At 38.3% G+C, this 17994-nt stretch overlaps 1 protein-coding gene across 1 annotated transcript; it reads right to left on the bottom strand.

Moving 5' to 3' along the window:
• Positions 1 to 1480: 1480 nt before the first annotated feature.
• LOC129078406 (microtubule-associated protein RP/EB family member 1-like) lies at positions 1481 to 2434 on the bottom strand. The gene has a single exon (XM_054583247.1). The coding sequence runs from the start codon at positions 2372 to 2374 to the stop codon at positions 1568 to 1570; it is 807 nt and encodes a 268-aa protein (XP_054439222.1). The 5' UTR covers positions 2375 to 2434; the 3' UTR covers positions 1481 to 1567.
• Positions 2435 to 17994: the final 15560 nt, after the last annotated feature.

Here is a 17994-nt window from a genome sequence, read left to right as displayed (position 1 = left end):
TTCTTGACATTTGTCTTAGCAATGATTTTTAGGGGGGATTTGACAACAAAAAAAAAGGCAACAAAAGCAAAAATTAAAAGGTAGAACTACATTGTACCAAAGAGCTTCTACACTGCAAAGAAAACTATCAACAAAATGGAAAGGCAATTTATGGAATGGGAGAATATTTTTGCAAACCACATATCCAACAAGTGGTGAATATCCAAAGTATGTAAAGAATTCATATAACTTAATAGCAAAAGTACAAATAACTTAATTTAAAATAAGCAGAGCAACTGAATACAAATTTTTGCAAAGAAATATATAAATACCTAACAGATTCATGAAAAGGTGCTCAATATCAGTAATCATTAAGGAAATGCCAATCAAAACTACAATGAGATATCATCTCATATCAGGATGTCTGTTATCAAAAAGACTAGGAATAAGAAGTGTTGGTAAAGATACAGAGGACAGAGAATCCTTGTGCACCATTGGTAGAAATGTAAATTGGTATAGCCTCTATGGAAAACAGTATGGAAGTTCCTCAAGAAATTAAAAGTAGAGTTACCATATGACCCAGCAATCCCACTTTTGGGTATATACCTAAAGGAAATGAAGTCACTATCTCAAAAAGATGTCTGTACTTCCATGTTTACTGCAGCATTATTCACTATAGCTGAGGTATGGAAACAACCTAAGTGTCCATCCGTGGAATGGAGTATTAGTCAGTCTTTAAAAAAAAAAAAAAAAGGAAATCCTGTCATTTGCAACAACATGAATGAAACCTGAGGGCATTATGCTAAGTGAAATAAGCCAGATGGAGAAATATAAATATTGTATCATGTCATTTACATGGGGAATAAAATAATTTTTTTTAAAGTAGAACACATAGAAACACAAAGCAAAAAAGTGGTTGCCCGGGAATGAGGATTGTGGAATATATAGAGAAGTCAGTGAAAGGGTACAAACTTCCAATTGTAAAATGAATGCTGTCTGAGGATCTAATGTATAACATGGTAACTATAGTTGATAACACTGAAAAATTGAAATTTTCCATCTAGAATTTAAATGTTCTCACCAAATAAAATCATGAATACATTGTTAATCCTTTTGCATTTACACTTAAATACCTGACAATTTTTTTTTAATACTCTTAAGGCATTTATTTATTTATTTATTTATTTATTTATTAAAATGTTCTCTGCCAAGATTTCACATTAGCTTAAAATTCAAATCGGTCTTTACCTCAGCATATCCCATAAAAACACATCAGCGTATCTCATAAAAACATCTTCTCCAGCAATCAGTGTTACCAGCATCCATATGGTGAGTCCATGGTCAGCCTCTCTGCTTCCCAGGTGAACCCACTAGATGTTAATACTGCTCTGCTACAAAGTAAAAGCTCCTAACTCAAACTTATTGGAAAAGGAGTGAAACTTCTGTAAAGTGCACTTTAAGAAGAGGTACTTTTTGGTTATGAAAAAGAAACCAATGAGTCCTCTAAGAATAATAAAAGGGAGTATTTTACAGTTAAGCACATGATTTGGAGTGAAGAATTCAGATGCTGCTCTGCTGGTCCAGGCTTTTAATACTCTTCTCGTTCCTCCTGTGGTCCCCCTTCATCAGGAATCACAAAGCCTTTACCTGTGGCATAGAGAATGCCCACAATCCTCTGCAATACAGAGTTATTTTCCCCCTCATTCTCCTGGCAAACCAATTCAATGTTCCTTAGCTTTCCAAAGTAGAAGTCTCTTTCTTTCTCCAAGTCTTCCACGGTAAGTTTCAATACGTTAACCTGCTGCATCGGTTCCGCGGCTTCACCATCCCCATCGCCCACACCAGGATTCTTGCGCACCACACGTGGGCCAGCCTTAGGGGTTGCAGTGGTTCTGTGTGTTGCCATGGGCCTCTGCGGAGCTGCACTGCTGGAGCTGAGAGGTTTCTTCAGTTTGTTCAGAGCTGGACCAGCACGGGAGGGAGCCACTGCAGTTTCTTGACCTTGTCTGGCAGCTACAGGGTCATAGTCTTTTCCATCATAGTTTGCATCAAAATACTTCTTAAACCACTGAAAGAATTCAAAATTGTCCTGAAACTTTCCTTTTACTAATTTGCCCACAGGAATTATTTTGTCAACACCCATTCTCTTAAAACCTGCTTGCAGTATTTTGAAGTTCTGGACGTATTCATGTTCTAGTTTAGCTTGGAATTTCACTTTCTTCAAGGCAATGGAGCCAGGGAACAGCATGTCTGTAAACTGACAATAGGCAGCTCCTGAGCACAACTGCTCTATCTTCGTCAGATTCAACTGCAGTGACTCATTAATCCAGGCCAGCATGTCATGTCGACTCAGGTTATCGCTGGTGACCGATGGTGAATGTACATTCACTGCCATCTTCGGCTCTCGACGGAACCCCGTCCACTGCCCGTGCCCGGCTTCGGTTCTGTCTTCGTCTCGTTCAAACAATCCGACCCCTCCCGCCGGCGCGCGCAATGGCCTCACATGCACCCCACATTACGCAAGGACGTCAAAATACCTGACAATTTTATTTGTCATTATACTTCCATAAAGATGAAATAGATGATAGGTAGGTAGGTAGGCAGGCAGGCAGGCAGATAGATAGATAGATAGATAGATAGATAGATAGATAGATAGATAGATAGATAGATATAGATGTTAATAAAGAGATCCTCCTCAACTTGATAAATAATAGCTACAAAATAAACTTACAGCTGACATCATTCTCCATGCTAAAAGAATAGATACTTTCCCCCTACAATGAGGAACAAGGTAAAAAATTATCCTTTTTACAACTCCTATCAACCGTCATACTGCAAGTCCTGGATAGTGCAAAAAGAAAAAGAAATAAAATGTATACAGATTGGAAAGGAAGAAACAAAACTGTCCTTATTTGTAGATGAAATAATCATCTATGTAGAAAATCCCAAATAATCTACAAAAAAAAAAAAATTTTAAATACCTCCTGGAGCTAATAAAGGAGTAAATAGCAAGGTGGCAGGATACAAGGGCAATATACAAAAATCTATTGTTTTCGCATGTACCAGTAAAGAAAAATGGAATTTAAAATTAAAAACACAATACTATTTATAATAGAACAAATAAGCGAAATACTTAGGTATAAACCTAACAAAATGTTATAGGATTCCATATGCAGATAGCTACAAAACACTCATGAAAGAGATCAAAGATATAAGTGAATAGAGAGATATCCTATGTTGAAAGCCCAAGACCCATCCCTTGAAGCACAGCCAAGCAAGGATCTCAGAGTGGAGTGGTAAGACGGGGAGAGGAGTGAACTAATACTTCTCTGCTCTTATTCTTTGACCAAAGCACTGCCCTTACCTCTCTGGGTTGAGAATAGTAATCATTTTCCTGTGTATGACAGTGGGTGGACAAACACCCTAGGCTATTAGGATAACAGGTGTGGAGTGTACGTATATGTGTACCAAGCATTTGAAGCCACCATCAGTATCTTGAGGGTGAACATGGATGAAGATAAATGGGATGAAATATAAACACTCGTTCAAGGAATGAATGGTTAAGTGAATTACTTTTATTGACTATAGTTTAGCAAAAAGAAGCCTGGCCAGAGAAAAACTATACCGATTGGCTAAAGAGTGACTGGATGTTAAGTAGATGCAGGGAATTTTGGCATGAAAAGTACATACAGACTATGAGACTAGAAGACCAAAGCATTTAGGGTACAGTGTTTCTTCCAAAAGACTTGAAAAGCTATTACAGTGCAAAGGTGGCCTGGAAATACAGAAAGATTTAGGAATGAGGAACAGGATATGTACAAATCAAACTTTGGAACAGTCAAATTAAATTTTCATAGACTCTGACATATGACGAGCCAAAAGGATTCTAAGAAAATAAATACCTTATTTTATGGATCAAAGTTTATTACTCCTAGCTACACATCAGTATCATCTAAGTCTTTTTTCTTTTCTTGATTTCTAAAGATTCTGTCTTTTAAAAAAAATTTATTTAAAAAATATTTTTTAAATGTTTTATGCAAACTCCATCCACAATATTAATTGTTCTGGATTAGAGCCCAGGCAACAGTATTTTTTATAAGTAACCCAACATAATTCTCATTTGCATTCTGGTTAGAGATGCTCTAACATACAAACTACAGATATGAAGATGTCTTTCCCAGGAATAGCACCAGTGAAAAACAAATAGGCCATAGCCAGACCTCCTGGTCCATTTTATTTTCAATTTTTGCTTAATAGTTTGTAGCTTGGTGTTTCCTTTAAAAACATTCAAGCATGTGGTTTCTGGGCTGCCATTTGTACTCTTGCTTAGAACCCCATAAATACTAGGGATGACCCAAAAGTTGAGTCATGTTCTACAAGAAACTGCACACCTCCTTGTACCTCAGAGAACCCAATTGCAGTCAAAAACATTTTCAGAAGGAGAGAGGGAGGGATCTGGGGTTGGTTCTGGAGATAGAATGCTAGGTGATTTGAGCCCCTGTCTGGGCCTTCCCCATCCTCAACCAAGGCCTTTTCTGAAACTATTTCCTCTGAGCCTCTTGGAATGACAAGCTCCTGGAAAGCCACCAGAATCATCAGCCACTTGCAAAGAGGGGAAACTGAGACTCACAGAGACCACAAATCTTAGCCAATGTAGGGACAACAGACAGCCTGGGTCATACAATGTACCCCTGCCTCCCGGCCACCTCTCTCTAGCTGGGACTCAGGCTCCCCCAAAATAGTCCTCTCTATCCCCTTTGGCCAGGTTAGAGTGCACCATTTTTCTGATCCTTAAGTTTCCTGTGTGTGAATAGGGATGGTCCTGCCACTTTCTCAGGGTGTTTAAGGATGGAGAAGCATTCCTGGGTCAATTTGTGTAGCCCTTACCATGAACCTCTCCATGAAGTGACAGACAAGTGCCCTCATGATGGATCCTGGCCCTGAGTGGAAAGTGGTCATGGATCGCATGACCATGGAGTCTGTGAGTCCTGAACATGCAAAATGATCATTTCAGTCCTAACTGGAGCACTAAGGTTGCACAGCCAATGTGTGAGAACGTTGGCCCACAGAAGAGCTGATTTGGGGGCAGAAATTTCCCTTTGTACATGGCGCCACTGCTCTTTCATCTACCCATTCTTTCCCACCCTCAACAGTTCCAATTGCCCTTACCCACGCTTTAAGTCAATGTTCGGTGCATGAGGTGCCAACTGTACTCCCTTTCTCACCCACTGGTAGTTCTACACCTGAGATAATAGAAAACATAAAAGAAAGAGGGCTGGCAAGACTTGGGGAAGCAAGGCACAAATCTCTCCCACCCCCTAGTACCCCTCCCACACAACTTTCCAGTGCCCCCACCCAAAAGAACTTGTGTAGCTATCTAATTGTATATTAGAGTGTCATCAAGTGAGAATGTTTTAAAACCCTGGATATTTAAATACATTAATTTCACTTGGGGTTTTTCTAAATAAATTTCCTCTTTCTGAAGATAAGCATGTATTTAATTTCAAAAATATTCAACTTTCAAGATTTCTTAAGCATCTTTAAGTTGTTTTAGGTTCAAGTTTCACAGAGTAAAAAGAAAACATCTGATGGCAACTAAATCCGTTGGGGAAAAAAACAGATTATCTCATTCAAATGTAAACAGAATGCAATTTAAACCATAAATCACAGATAATAGATACCATAAATCCTTGTCTAATCCATTCACAAATAATTTTTCAGTTAACAAACAGCTGATCTTTATACATAAAACCCCAAAATTTCCATTTTATCTTTATGGTTTACATAGTTTGATCAAACTGACTGCCTGATAACGCCAGTGGAATTTCCCTGAATTTTTGTGCACTTTGGTTTCGGGTCCTGACATTGAGAGAAACCAGGGAAAGCTCTTTAGCTCTGGGGCAGATATTCAGAGAAGCTTCTCTCTCTATTTTTCTTGCATTGTATTTTCCCTTTGCCCTACCTTGGTTAGTGAATGGGAAGTTAACTTTAGAATATCTTACTTGAAGTTTCATAGCCTAGTTTCAGTTTACGTGGTGAACTAGTCTGCCTTCAAAAGCAATTCAAATCTCGGTCCAGTTTATATCCACAAGATGCTGGACTAAATACAGCCATTTTAATGAGCAAAATGGATCTCACCACTGTCTATTCACCTGTGTTGATTTATAGCAGTCATGGCAATGACTGAAATGCTCAAATTTCCTAAGCCAGCTTCTATGTAAACAAAGCCTAAATCACTGTCACTTTGCGTGCGCGCTCTCTCTCTCTCTCTCTCTCTCTCTCTCTCTCTCTCTCTCTCTCTCGCTCCCTCTCATGCACTTGCTCTCTCCCTCTCTCATAATTTACTTGCTACATTTTGTCACAAATTGGCTTAAGAGAAAAATTTACTGGGCTGATACACTTCTTCTTATGGAAGAAGTTAGCATTCAGCAAACTTAATTAGTATACAGGAACCAAGACTGAAAGCTAAGCCAGTTAAGCTATAGCCATTGAGCTCTGGAATCAGGGAAATCTCTCTTAGGTATTTGAGCACTTTAATTTCATGAGAAGGGTTTAAAGGCAAAGTGGGCTGTATATTTCCATTTAGTCACTCTGCGGTGAGCTTGATCACTTTAATGTGGCCGACTAAAGGTCATTCAGAGTGAGTAATGAGATGTATTCAAACAATATAAGCTTAAACATATATCCGACCACAAACTTTCCCAGACCTCAAGGGCCAGTTTTCTCCCCTTTGTGGCCATGTTGGCTTTTGAATTATTGTTATAAAGTGTCTATTTTAAACAGTAAATAAGTGATAATGCTAAACAGCTGTAGGGCACAGTCTAGAAAAATGATTGACGGAGCAGCTGTCAGCTCTGCTTTCTGTCCCTGTGCTGGTCTGAAATCCAATGTGCCTGCTTAAATGGGACACATTAGCAGTTTTACAGTGACTAATAGCATCATCACACAGTAATTCAGAACCTGTGGCATGTCTCTATGGGGGAGAGATCAGATTTCAATAGAAAAACATTATTAGAAAGGTAGTGATAGCCTGGGCATTCTCTTACACAGGAGATCTCTCTTATTTGAAATTTAGAAAAGCATAACTAAGTAAGAACTCAGCTTCATCCTCGTTCAAACCTGAGTCTCAAGGTCTGCTAATAAGAGAATCTTTCTGGTGTCCCCCAAGGAAACACCAGATCTGAGATTTCTCGAACAGAATGAATATGAGCCATCTTTGCACTGTTGAAAAACACAGAAAAAGAACTACGGATGTGGTAGTGTATGAGATGGGGAAGACTTTATTGTTTCACTTTTAGAAGGACGGGTTGCCAGAAGTTTGTTTCTAATGGTAAATTTACTGACTCACCTTAGATCAGATTAGTTTTTTGTTTGGGAAAGCCACTAAAATGCAATCTTTCAATTATATGGGTGCCACGCAGGTTCTACCCAGCATTCTGAGAGAACTGTGTAATTGTACTTTTTTAGCTTCCGGTGGAAATTTAAAACCCATACTAGGCAAATAAGGTGTTGTAGTGTCTCTTTATGCCCCTTGGAATATGATGAAAAGGGGGCAGAAATAGTTGCATAAGAGTCATAGAATCTTAGGGCTGAAATAATCTTGGAGGAGACTTGCCATCATCTCAGCATGAATCTATTGCTAGACACCCTTTGTCCCAGCCTCACTGGTAAAGATTACCACTGTCCTATCCTGGTGAAAGCAAATTATCTTTTATGTCTTCAGGTTATTGAGATGGAGCAGTAGTTCTGCTAACTATGTGCAAGGACTGCGTACTTGTTTTTGTAAATAAAGTTTTACTGGAACACAGCTGTACCCATTCATTTATATGTTGTGTACAGCTGCTTTTGCCCTACAGCATCAGAGCTGAGTAGCTGCAATAGAGATCATATGGCACCACATACCTAAAATATTTACTCTCTGGTCCTTTAAGAAAAGTTTGCTGACTCCTGGGAGAAAAAGGATTTCACTATGTTAATAGTTGCATACCTATAACTAGAGGCATTGACTGATTGCTTTAGGGGAGCACATCTGGAACAAAAGCTGCAGTGGCTATTCTTCCTGATCAAGCAAACCATCTCCAGCATAAGCCAAACTAGTGAGCTGAGTGAATGTGTAATGGGACCACTGTCCCTGCACCTTTTAGGTTTTTGATGGTGACTTTTAATGCTGGGATTTCCCCAAGTGGTGGGGTATTATTCTTGGTTTTTTGCTTTTTTGTGTGTTTGTTTGTTTGTTTGTTTGTTTGTTTGTTTCAGCAGGGAGAATGAGTTCTAAAACTTCAGTTCGACTCTTCCTACTATAATAACCACCACTCCAGGACAAAAATCTATTATAAGAACTCTGTCAGCTGACATGTGAATCACAGATGTACTCTCATAACTGGGACATAACCACAAAATATGTTTACAGTCTCAAGCCTACAATAGAGTAAGGACTACGCTACATCTATCCAAGCAAAGGGGAAATAAAACTTGACAAAGTCAAGCTGATGTGCCAGTCAATTCAGAGTTATTCAAACTGGCTAACCATAACTGATTTGTCTTTTCCACAGAAACCCCAGTAAGAGCTACGGCCAGATCTCCCCTCACTCCTACTTCTGCCTCTTGACCAAAAAACCTCATGCTTCCCCTATAGCCCTGCATGGTGTGCATCCTTCTCTCAGGAAATGTAAGTAACAAAAATCTTTCATTGGTGTCAGCTTCTCCATGTCATCACTCAGTCAACTTTATAATTAAGACCCAAGCACAACAAAGAGCTGTGCCTCTATTCTGGTTGCTCAGATCAGGCCTCTGTTCACCAGGTCTACTGTTGTGTAGTTATACAAATTAAAAAATATTGTAATGGGGTACCATTCATTTCTATCCTGCTGTCCCATGATCAGCTGACAATCACCAGAGCTTTCTGGAGATCAGAAAATTCTGGGTCTGATGCCAATTTGTCATCTAGTATGGTACCTACATAACTACCTTCTGATTTCCACATTAAAAATGGAGAACACATAAAAAAATGGAGAACACGTTTAAACTTCAACATCATTCACTAAATCTTCAGCCTCTGGAGAACAGATACTAAAGGACTTTACAGAAGTGTTGTTGTGTCTTTTACTGTTACATTTATCAATGAGACATAATGTATTTTGCCATGTATAATGCATACCCACATTTTAGTGCTAATTCCCATGTATAATGAGCATCCTTACTTTTCCCTCAAAAATTAGGGCAAAAAAGTGTGCATTATACACAGCAATATACAGTGATGAAGATATGCATACTAAACATGATAAACCCAGTCCGCCATTCCCATCTGCACAGAGTTGGGATTTCTTCCTCTATGTAATACCAAGGGAATCCTGGCACCCAATGTCATCTAGCACTAAAACCAGCAACCAGTTAGAACCACTCTCCACCACTTGAACTAGCACATTGAATCCAGAATTCTTCTAAAGAGCACCTCTATCAATAAATTTAATTTATGTATTACTATATTCTTTCATCCTTTACCTAGCAACCTGAGAATTCACTCCTACACCAATGTTTAGATTTTAGAAGGTCTAAAACTTGGAAGGCTCTCAGTGATCTTCCCAGTTCGTACTTGATTCACAATCGTTTCACAATTGTTGGCCAATACAGATGGCCAACAGGTACATGAAAGGATGTTCAACATCACTAATCATCAGGGAATTGCAAATAAAACCACAATGAGATATCACAGGATAAATTGGCTAATATCAAAAAGACAAGAAATAACAAGTATTGGAGAGGATGTGGAGAAAAGGAAACCCTTGTACGCTGTTGGTGGGAATGGAAATTGGCACAGCCACTGTGGAAAACAATATGTAGGTTCCTCAAAAAATTGAAATTGGAACTACCATATGACCCAGCCATTCAACTTGTGAGTATTTATCTGAAGAACACAAAAACACTCACTTAACAAGATATGTGTTTATTGCAGCATTATTTACTATAGCCAAGACATGGAAACAACTTAAGTGTCTTTTGATGGATGAATGGATAAAAAAATAAATGGTATATATGTACAGTGAAACATTCAGACATAAAAAAAGAATGAAATATTGCCATTTGTGACAAGTATGACTTTTGAGGACATTATGCTAAGTGAAATAAGTCTGATAGAGAAAAACAAATTCCATATTATCTCTCTTATATATAGAATCTTAAAAAAAAGAAATAAAGAAAAAGAAAACTACCACATTCATAGATACTGATAACAGATTGGTGATTGCCAGAGGTGGGGGATCGATAGGTAGGGGAGAAATAGGTGAAGAAGTTCAAAAGGTAAAAAAATAAATAAATAAATAAAGATATTCTCTATTCCAAAGTAAAAATGTATGTGCATATGTGTATGCATTTCTATATCTATACATGTTTTTCATGTCTACTTGATCAAAAAAATTGGATTTCACAATCTTCAGCCCCAACCAAAACATACAAAAAACAAAACAAAACTCTAGGTTGCCCTATTTTCTTGAAAGTCAGTTGTTTGTAACCATTCCTGGTGCCAATTTAAGCATCATTAGGGGTTGTCAAAACAACAGTATCAACTCTGACTTATACAGGTAAGAAAAAATTATTAAAAGATATTGCATATCTCACAGAAATTTTAGAAAGGCTGGAGGATGATGTTTAGGAATTTGCTTTCAGGAACAGCGCCTGATTTTGCAGATCTGGTGAGGATGCCCCCAGCCATGACCACCAGGTATTAGATGCTACATCATGCCCCACAGAGACTTCCAACCTGAATCATGTGTGCTACTCCAAACACCAGAGCTTTCGCTGCTCCAGGATCTCTGCCTGATCCCTCACTCCCCTTTAGAAGAACCCTCATGACCCTTGCAAGTTTCCAACAAGTGTCTCCAATTTGTGGATTCTAGGCTGTAAGTCTTAGATTCTTGAAACTAGTTTCTGTACTAGGTAGTAGGACTAACCTGTCCCCTCGGCTTGTAAAGGAATTCCCAAAACCATAGGGAGGGAGCTCACATGTTGGGTCCCCCCAAAACCATGACACCTGCCCACTGCAGGAAGTTTTCCTTTGCATGTAGTAGGTGCCTAATAAATGCTCATAGAAGAAGTCTACACGTACCCATTGAAGACTGAGGAAATACACTAATTTTCTTTCTATCCTACTTTTGGAAATCCACATATGCTTTTCTTCTGTGCAACTTAGGCTGCAATCTGTTCCTGGCATTAAAATCTTGATTTTTTTAAATATGATTTTATAATTCACAGAATTTTATAGTTTCAAAGAACTTCATAGATTAGCAAAACGTACCTTCCATTCAATGGGACCTTCTAATGAATCACTGATAGATGATTAAATGCTGTTGTTCAGAATAGCTAATTTGACAAGAACATCAACTATGTCCCAAAGCGACTGGATCTACTTCTTGGGTATTTCTAATTGTTTCTTGATTCTTTCTTATACTGAGTTAAAATTTAATTTTCCGTAACTTCCACCTGTATGCCAGTTATGATCTTTAAAGTAGCAGGGAACAAATTTACTTCCCCTTTTCCAAGTCCTTATTTCCTATATAGGGAGACAGCTTTGATTTTCTTGCCTCTATACCAGGCTTACCACCTTCACTGCCCTCCAACCCTCCTCATGTGACAAGATTCCAAATTTCCATCTTTGTTGGCTGTACTGTGTTAAACTCCATCAGACTGTCAATACCCCATAAACTCGTTCAAACCTATTTTGGAGAGTAATGCTAAAATCTAATTTTGATATATTCATCCACCTTTTTATAAGACTTTAGTCAATCCTGAATTCCTATTCCACTAAAAGCACTTGATTGTATGTGCTGTTTTAAGACAAAACAAAAAAGTTTAACTTTCCTGGTCATTGCTGTGCTTCTCCAGGTGCTTTGTGTTTAGTTGTTTATTTTGCATCCTACCACATGCTCCAGGAACAGTGGCTTCCTGAGGAAATCAAATCCCACATTTCTTTTCCTAACATAACTTCATAGCTTGAGAGCTAAATTAGAGGACTCATGGGGAACATTTGTAATGGCTTCTTGGTCAACATCTGCAATGTGCTAGGCATTTAATACACCAAAGGAAGTGAATGGAGAAAGTAAACAATAAGAGTTTTGTGAATGAAAAGCTCTAAAAGAAAAGATCTTTAATTTGTTTTTGTTTTGTGGTGTTTTTTGCTGTTGTGCTTTGTCTGTTTGTTTTTTTAGTGATTCTTAGTCTGCAAAGTTAGGGAAACATGATGAAATTTTAATGCCTGTTCATTTGCTGACATGGGGGAAGAAATAGGAGTACTAATTAAAAGAAGAAAGATAAACTTGTTTGTTAGAGCAAAGTTTTTATAATTTTATAATTGAACTCAACAAATCCACACTTTCTAGAAAAGATTTACCTCCTCTTGAAAGTGTTTATCAGAAATAAACATCTTCCAAAGATCAGAAGTGAATTGTCAATCTAAATAGGACTTTGAATTTCTATCCCTAGATGATCAAGATGGCGGAGGAGTGAGTGGAAGTCATACTGACCTCTTCTCAGGGCCAATCTAGAATTACAACTAAATTGTGGAGACATCACCTGGAAAAAACAACAGAACAATAGTGAGAGAGGAGCCTCTTAACTTCAGACAGACAGAAGAATCAGCTGTAGCACAACCTAACTGCCACTTACCCTGGTCTCAGGCAAAGGTGGGGGAAGAATGGGCTAGAGACACTTGGGAAGAGACTGAGGAAGGAGGCTTTGGGGAGAGAACTGAGAGACTAGCCAGTGGGATCCTGGTGCTCACTCATCCCTCATGCAGCAGCAGCCATCTTGCTCAGGCAGAGACCACTCCCTTGGGCAATAGCAGCATCAGAGGACCCAATAGCCCCGCTCGCAGGTGAGATTCTGTCCTGTCCTGTGCAGTCTAAGCCACCTGCTGAGTGCAGAGTAGCAGCCACAGATAGTAGATCCCTGGCTAAAGGGGGCACAGAGTGGTCTGGAGACACTTGAGAATAGACTGGGGACAGAGGCTTTGGGGAGAGAACTGAGAGGGTGACTGGTGGACTCCTGGTGCCAACTTCTCCCCTATACTGCACCAGCCATGTTGCTCACCAGAGACTGCTGTCCTGAGTGGCAGCAGCATGAGAGGACCCAGTAACCCAGCCCCCAGGAGGGACTCTGCCCCACCCTGAGCTGTCTAAGCCAGCCTGCTGAGTGCAGAGTGACTAGATTAACAGCTGAAGGAGACAGCCACAAACAGTAGGTTTCCTGGAAATCTCGAACAAACTGCCTAAGGTCATACAGGGACAACATCTGACATCATCAGAGGCAGATCCAGAAAGTAAAAACAGTGGTCTCCATAGAATTTCACACCACAAAGTCAGGAAATCAAGATACATCAACTTAAGAAGCAGAAGCAAAAAAGAAGAATCTCACACATAATGGGAAGACAAAGAAACACACCCCAGTCAAAGGGAAAGAAGGAATCCCCAGAAAGAGAACTAAATGAAATAGAGGCAAGTCAACTTGTCAGATATCAAGTTCCAAACAACGGTTCTAAGGAAGCTCAATGAGCTCAGTGAGCTCAGAGAGAATTACAAAAAACTACAGGGAAACTAGGGGAATTTACTGCAAACTATATCAGCATGAAAAAGAACATAGAAACTATCAAGAAGACATGAGAGGAAATGAAGAATACAATTTATGAATTGAAGAACACAGTAGAAGGAATCAAAAGCAGGCTTGATGAAGCAGAGGATTGAATCAGCAAGCTGGATGACAAGGCTGAAAAGAGCTCCCAGAAAGAGCAAGAAAATGAAAAAAGACTCCAAAAGAATGAAGAGGCATTCAGGGAAATGCAGGACAACCTGAAACATAATAATATCTGTATAATAGGGATACCAGAAGGAGAAGAGGATGAGGAAGGGATAGAGACCTGTTTGAAAAAGTAATAATAGAAAACTTCCCTAATTGGAGGAGAGAAAAATTCACACAAGTCCAGGAAGCACAGAGGATCCCATTCAAGAGGAACCCAGTGAGGCCCACTCCAAGGCATATCAACATTAAAATGGCAAATATCAAAGAGAAACAGAGAATCCTAAAGGCAGCAAGCAAGAAAGAGGTAGTAACATACAGGGGAGCCCCAGTATGACAGGCAGATGACTTCTCAACAGAAACACTATAAGCCAGAAGGGAATGGCAAGAGATATTCCAAGTCATGAAAAGCAAAGGCCTGCAACCAAGACTGCTCTACCCAGCAAGGCTCTCAATTAAAATGGAAGGCAAAATAAGGAGTTTCCCAGACAAAAGAAGACCAAAAGAATACACCTCCACCAAACCAGCATTGGAAAATATGCTAAAGGGACTGCTTTAAGAAGATGAAGAAAAAGAGTCTATGAATACCCAGTTCCTTTCACAGTCACCAATACTTGATATTACCAATATTTTACTACTTATTGATCTGATTGTAACAATGATGTGTTATCTTAATTGTTACTTTATTATTTGTTGAAACGAAACCTGTTTTTGTATATTTCTTGTCTATTTCTATTATTTTTAAAAAGCTTTAAATGACTCTTTGATATTCTTTATCCATTTTTTAATTAAATGTTTGTAGAATTTTTTCCCTGAGGGTAAAAAGAACTATTAACCTTTTTTTAGATGTGTTGCAAATATTTTCCTATTTTATTACCTGTCCTTTAACTTGTTTTATATATATGTTACTATATAGTCTTCAATGTTTAATATAGTCATATTGTCAATATTTTACTTTATAGCTTCTGGGTTTGAATATTTTACTTCAGGGTAAGAAACATATTAGCTTTGTATTTTCTCCTAAAACTCCATAGATTCTATATATTGCTTTTTAATTCACCTGAATATTTCTTGTATAATGTGTGAAATAGGGCTATGTATTTGTTTTATTTCAAGTAATAGGGTTCCATGCACCTCAGTTGTTGAACAAATGTTATTTTTCCCACTGAAAAAAAAAGAAAGCAATTCTATCCCTAATGCTTGTTTTGCTTCCAGGTAAAGAGTCATTTATGTTTTATTTATAATGGTTTATATTGATCAAAAACTTATTTAGAATGACTCAAAGCCAGTCCCTAAAATTTTTTAGGTAAATATGCAAAACTTCTGTTTCTAAAATATAGAGCAAACATGTGGTATTAACCATATGCCTGATATTGTTCTAAATATATAACATTTATAGACAGTATATTTATATATAAATATGTTTATATATGTGAGTGTACATATATATACACATATATAGTTTATGCATATATAAACTCATTGATCCTTAGATGCAGAGAGTATAGTAACTTGCCCAAAGTCAAAGAGCTAGTGACTGGTAGAGCCTGAATTTGAACCCCAGTTGGCTGACCCCAGAATTCATGTTCTTAATCATTATACTCTCCTGTCTCTCAGGCAGTGGAACAAATCTTAATATATCCACTCAGCTGTAATGAAGAAACAGTTCACTGTCCAACTTTTCAGTCTCTGAGAAGATGGCCTTGAAGTGTGCCCTTCTTAAAAAATAGAAGGAATAAATAATAAAGTGGAAATAAGAACTGAGTGAATCACATGTGTCATTTTCCTTCACCATCAGAATATTGAGGAGAGCAAAGTAAAGTTGCATCTTATGCTACATTCATGTTCTTCCGACACTATGTCTTTACAGTTTTCAGGTTGCCAGTTAATGACTTTCAGGTTTTCAGACTTGAGACATATGTCACTCCAAAGCATCTCATTTAGTCATAAACCTTGATAGTAGTCATTCCAAGTTGTAAGTTAAATAACAATTTTTCAATCCATGTAACTAATTTAAGGTGTCTTTCAGAGGTAAAGCTACATCTATGTGCCCTGATTTGTCCCAATGGCCAGACCAAAAGAGCAACCATATTGCTACCACGAAACATATTTTATCTTCTTGCCGTAGTGCAGCATACATCCCAGTTCCAGTGTAAGAACCCAGAAGGCAATGTGCTCCGCTTGCCATCGTAAATACCAAACAGAGCCTTGGAAAAAAAAAGGAGTAGGTGTCAAATTTGATCTGGAAAAGAATGAATGGAATAAATAATGCACTTTTGAAGCATTACTTAGGGCTTTTCTTTGTCCATTTTAAAATAAGGCCCAAAGACTACAGCATCAGGGTTAAACCAAAAAATTTCTTGCATTAGCATCTTTGCTGGAACTCAGAAGATGGAGGCGGGAGACACCAATGCCCTGTGGGCACAGCCAGCATTTCAGGGTGTGTCACTAACTTGTCTGTGTGCTAGCTGACTAATGCACGCCACGTCTCTGCTTCTGGTCTCTTACCTCACTGGTTTGCTAAGGTCACATTGCTTATCTCTGCTCCATGCTCAATTTCCCTTTTATATAGTGTGAGAAACTAAAAGTATCCCCTCTCATAGGCTCAGGATTTTGTAAATGATTGACACTTGAACTCAACATTTTCTCTCACCACTGTATTTTCATTTAGTTTATTAAAATAAGTAACACTTATTTTAAGTAATTTTAAGAGCTCTTTCATGGAGATCCTTGCTCTAACACTTGATCAATTTATACATGATAACATTATTAGATTTTTACAAATTGTTTTTCCATATTTCTATTTGATGTTATCAACTGAACACATTTACTCTATTAATACACCTTCAATAAACATCAGAATAGCTGACTAGCTTAAACAATATTAAATCTACAGTGTTTCCCTTTGAATTATTAGAAGTTGTTGACATCATGTGATAATCAAATTAAAAACAAGGCATATGAATATAGATTCTGTAAAGAAAAAATGTAAATCATTGTCTAAACTCTTCAATTACATCTTTGGGATTAGAGGAGAAATTTAATTAACTTTTGCCTTTAAGAAGTTCAATTTTTGCCAGCCTCCGGTGAGTTCAGAAGTGCTTGGGGGAAGAGGCTGATACAGTATTTCCAGAATAAATAAAGGAAGAAATCATTCCTGAAAATACTAAAAAGAATTGCAGAGAGAACTTAATGCTTTTGCATGAAAAGAGAAGAAATGAAATGGCCCTGAGTTGGTTTAAGTGGTGGGGGGCTCCTGGGTTCCCAGCCCCAGAGCTGGTTTCCTTGCAAGATTGGAGGCAATGGAAGGGAGGGGTACACCTAAGAAATCCAAGACTTAGGGAAGGTTTTCCCTGCCCTCAAGCATACATCAGTTTTAGCAGAGCCCCTGGAAACCAGACCGTCTACGTAGACTTGCTTCCAAACATCGGTTTCATATAAAACCTACCCTTTCTCAATAAGGACTTTTGCATGACTCTGGAAGAGGGTGTGGAAAAAATGCTAAGCCTGAGATTAAATTTTGCATTAGCCCTGTGGACTGAGGACTTGGAGTCAGATGTGATTTGATTTCAGGTAAGTTTTAGACAGACATTTCATGCATACCTGCCTTTGCCGCCTAAAATTCATACCCACTGTTCTTAATCTCTCTTCCCCTCTTTACTTTGTACAACTAAATAATTAATTGCCTTGATAGCCTATCAATGTCTTTCTTTAATTCATAAACATGCATTAATAATTCAAAAATCTACTGGTGACCTCCCAACACTCTTGTGATTTTTGCAAGTCTCAGAGCTGTTAGAACAAGGTCTATCATTCTTGAATCCAGGGTCAGCTAAAAGCTTTCTGGTTTTGTCCTTTCACTAGAAGACATCCTGCTTGGCAATAAGGTCTTGGGGTTAAATGCAAGACAGAGTTCAAGGATTTTGAAGCTCTGATTCAATTATAGTAAATGAGTGTAAGAGAATCAGATATGTCATTGTTGAGTGCATTCACCCAGACCTTAGGGATCTCCTCTCCTCTTTTCTCTCTCTCTCTCTCTCTCTCTTTCTCTCCCTCTCTCTCTCTCTTTCTCTCCACTGAAATCTCACTGCTGGGGTTGGGGGTTGAAATAAGCCCCACTAAACCTTTTTACTCACTGTGATCCCTATTTTAAGCAGAAATAGGTGAAAACAAATGGGTGATGTGGTTACACATAAGTTTCCATGGGTTAACTCTCTCTCTTCTTTCCCCACC

This window comes from Pteronotus mesoamericanus, unplaced genomic scaffold (genome assembly GCF_021234165.1).
Source record: "Pteronotus mesoamericanus isolate MK-2021 breed Mesoamerican mustached bat unplaced genomic scaffold, CSHL_Meso_final contig_73, whole genome shotgun sequence".
NCBI classification, from domain to species: domain Eukaryota; kingdom Metazoa; phylum Chordata; class Mammalia; order Chiroptera; family Mormoopidae; genus Pteronotus; species Pteronotus mesoamericanus.
This window is presented reverse-complemented; position numbering and strand designations above follow the sequence as displayed.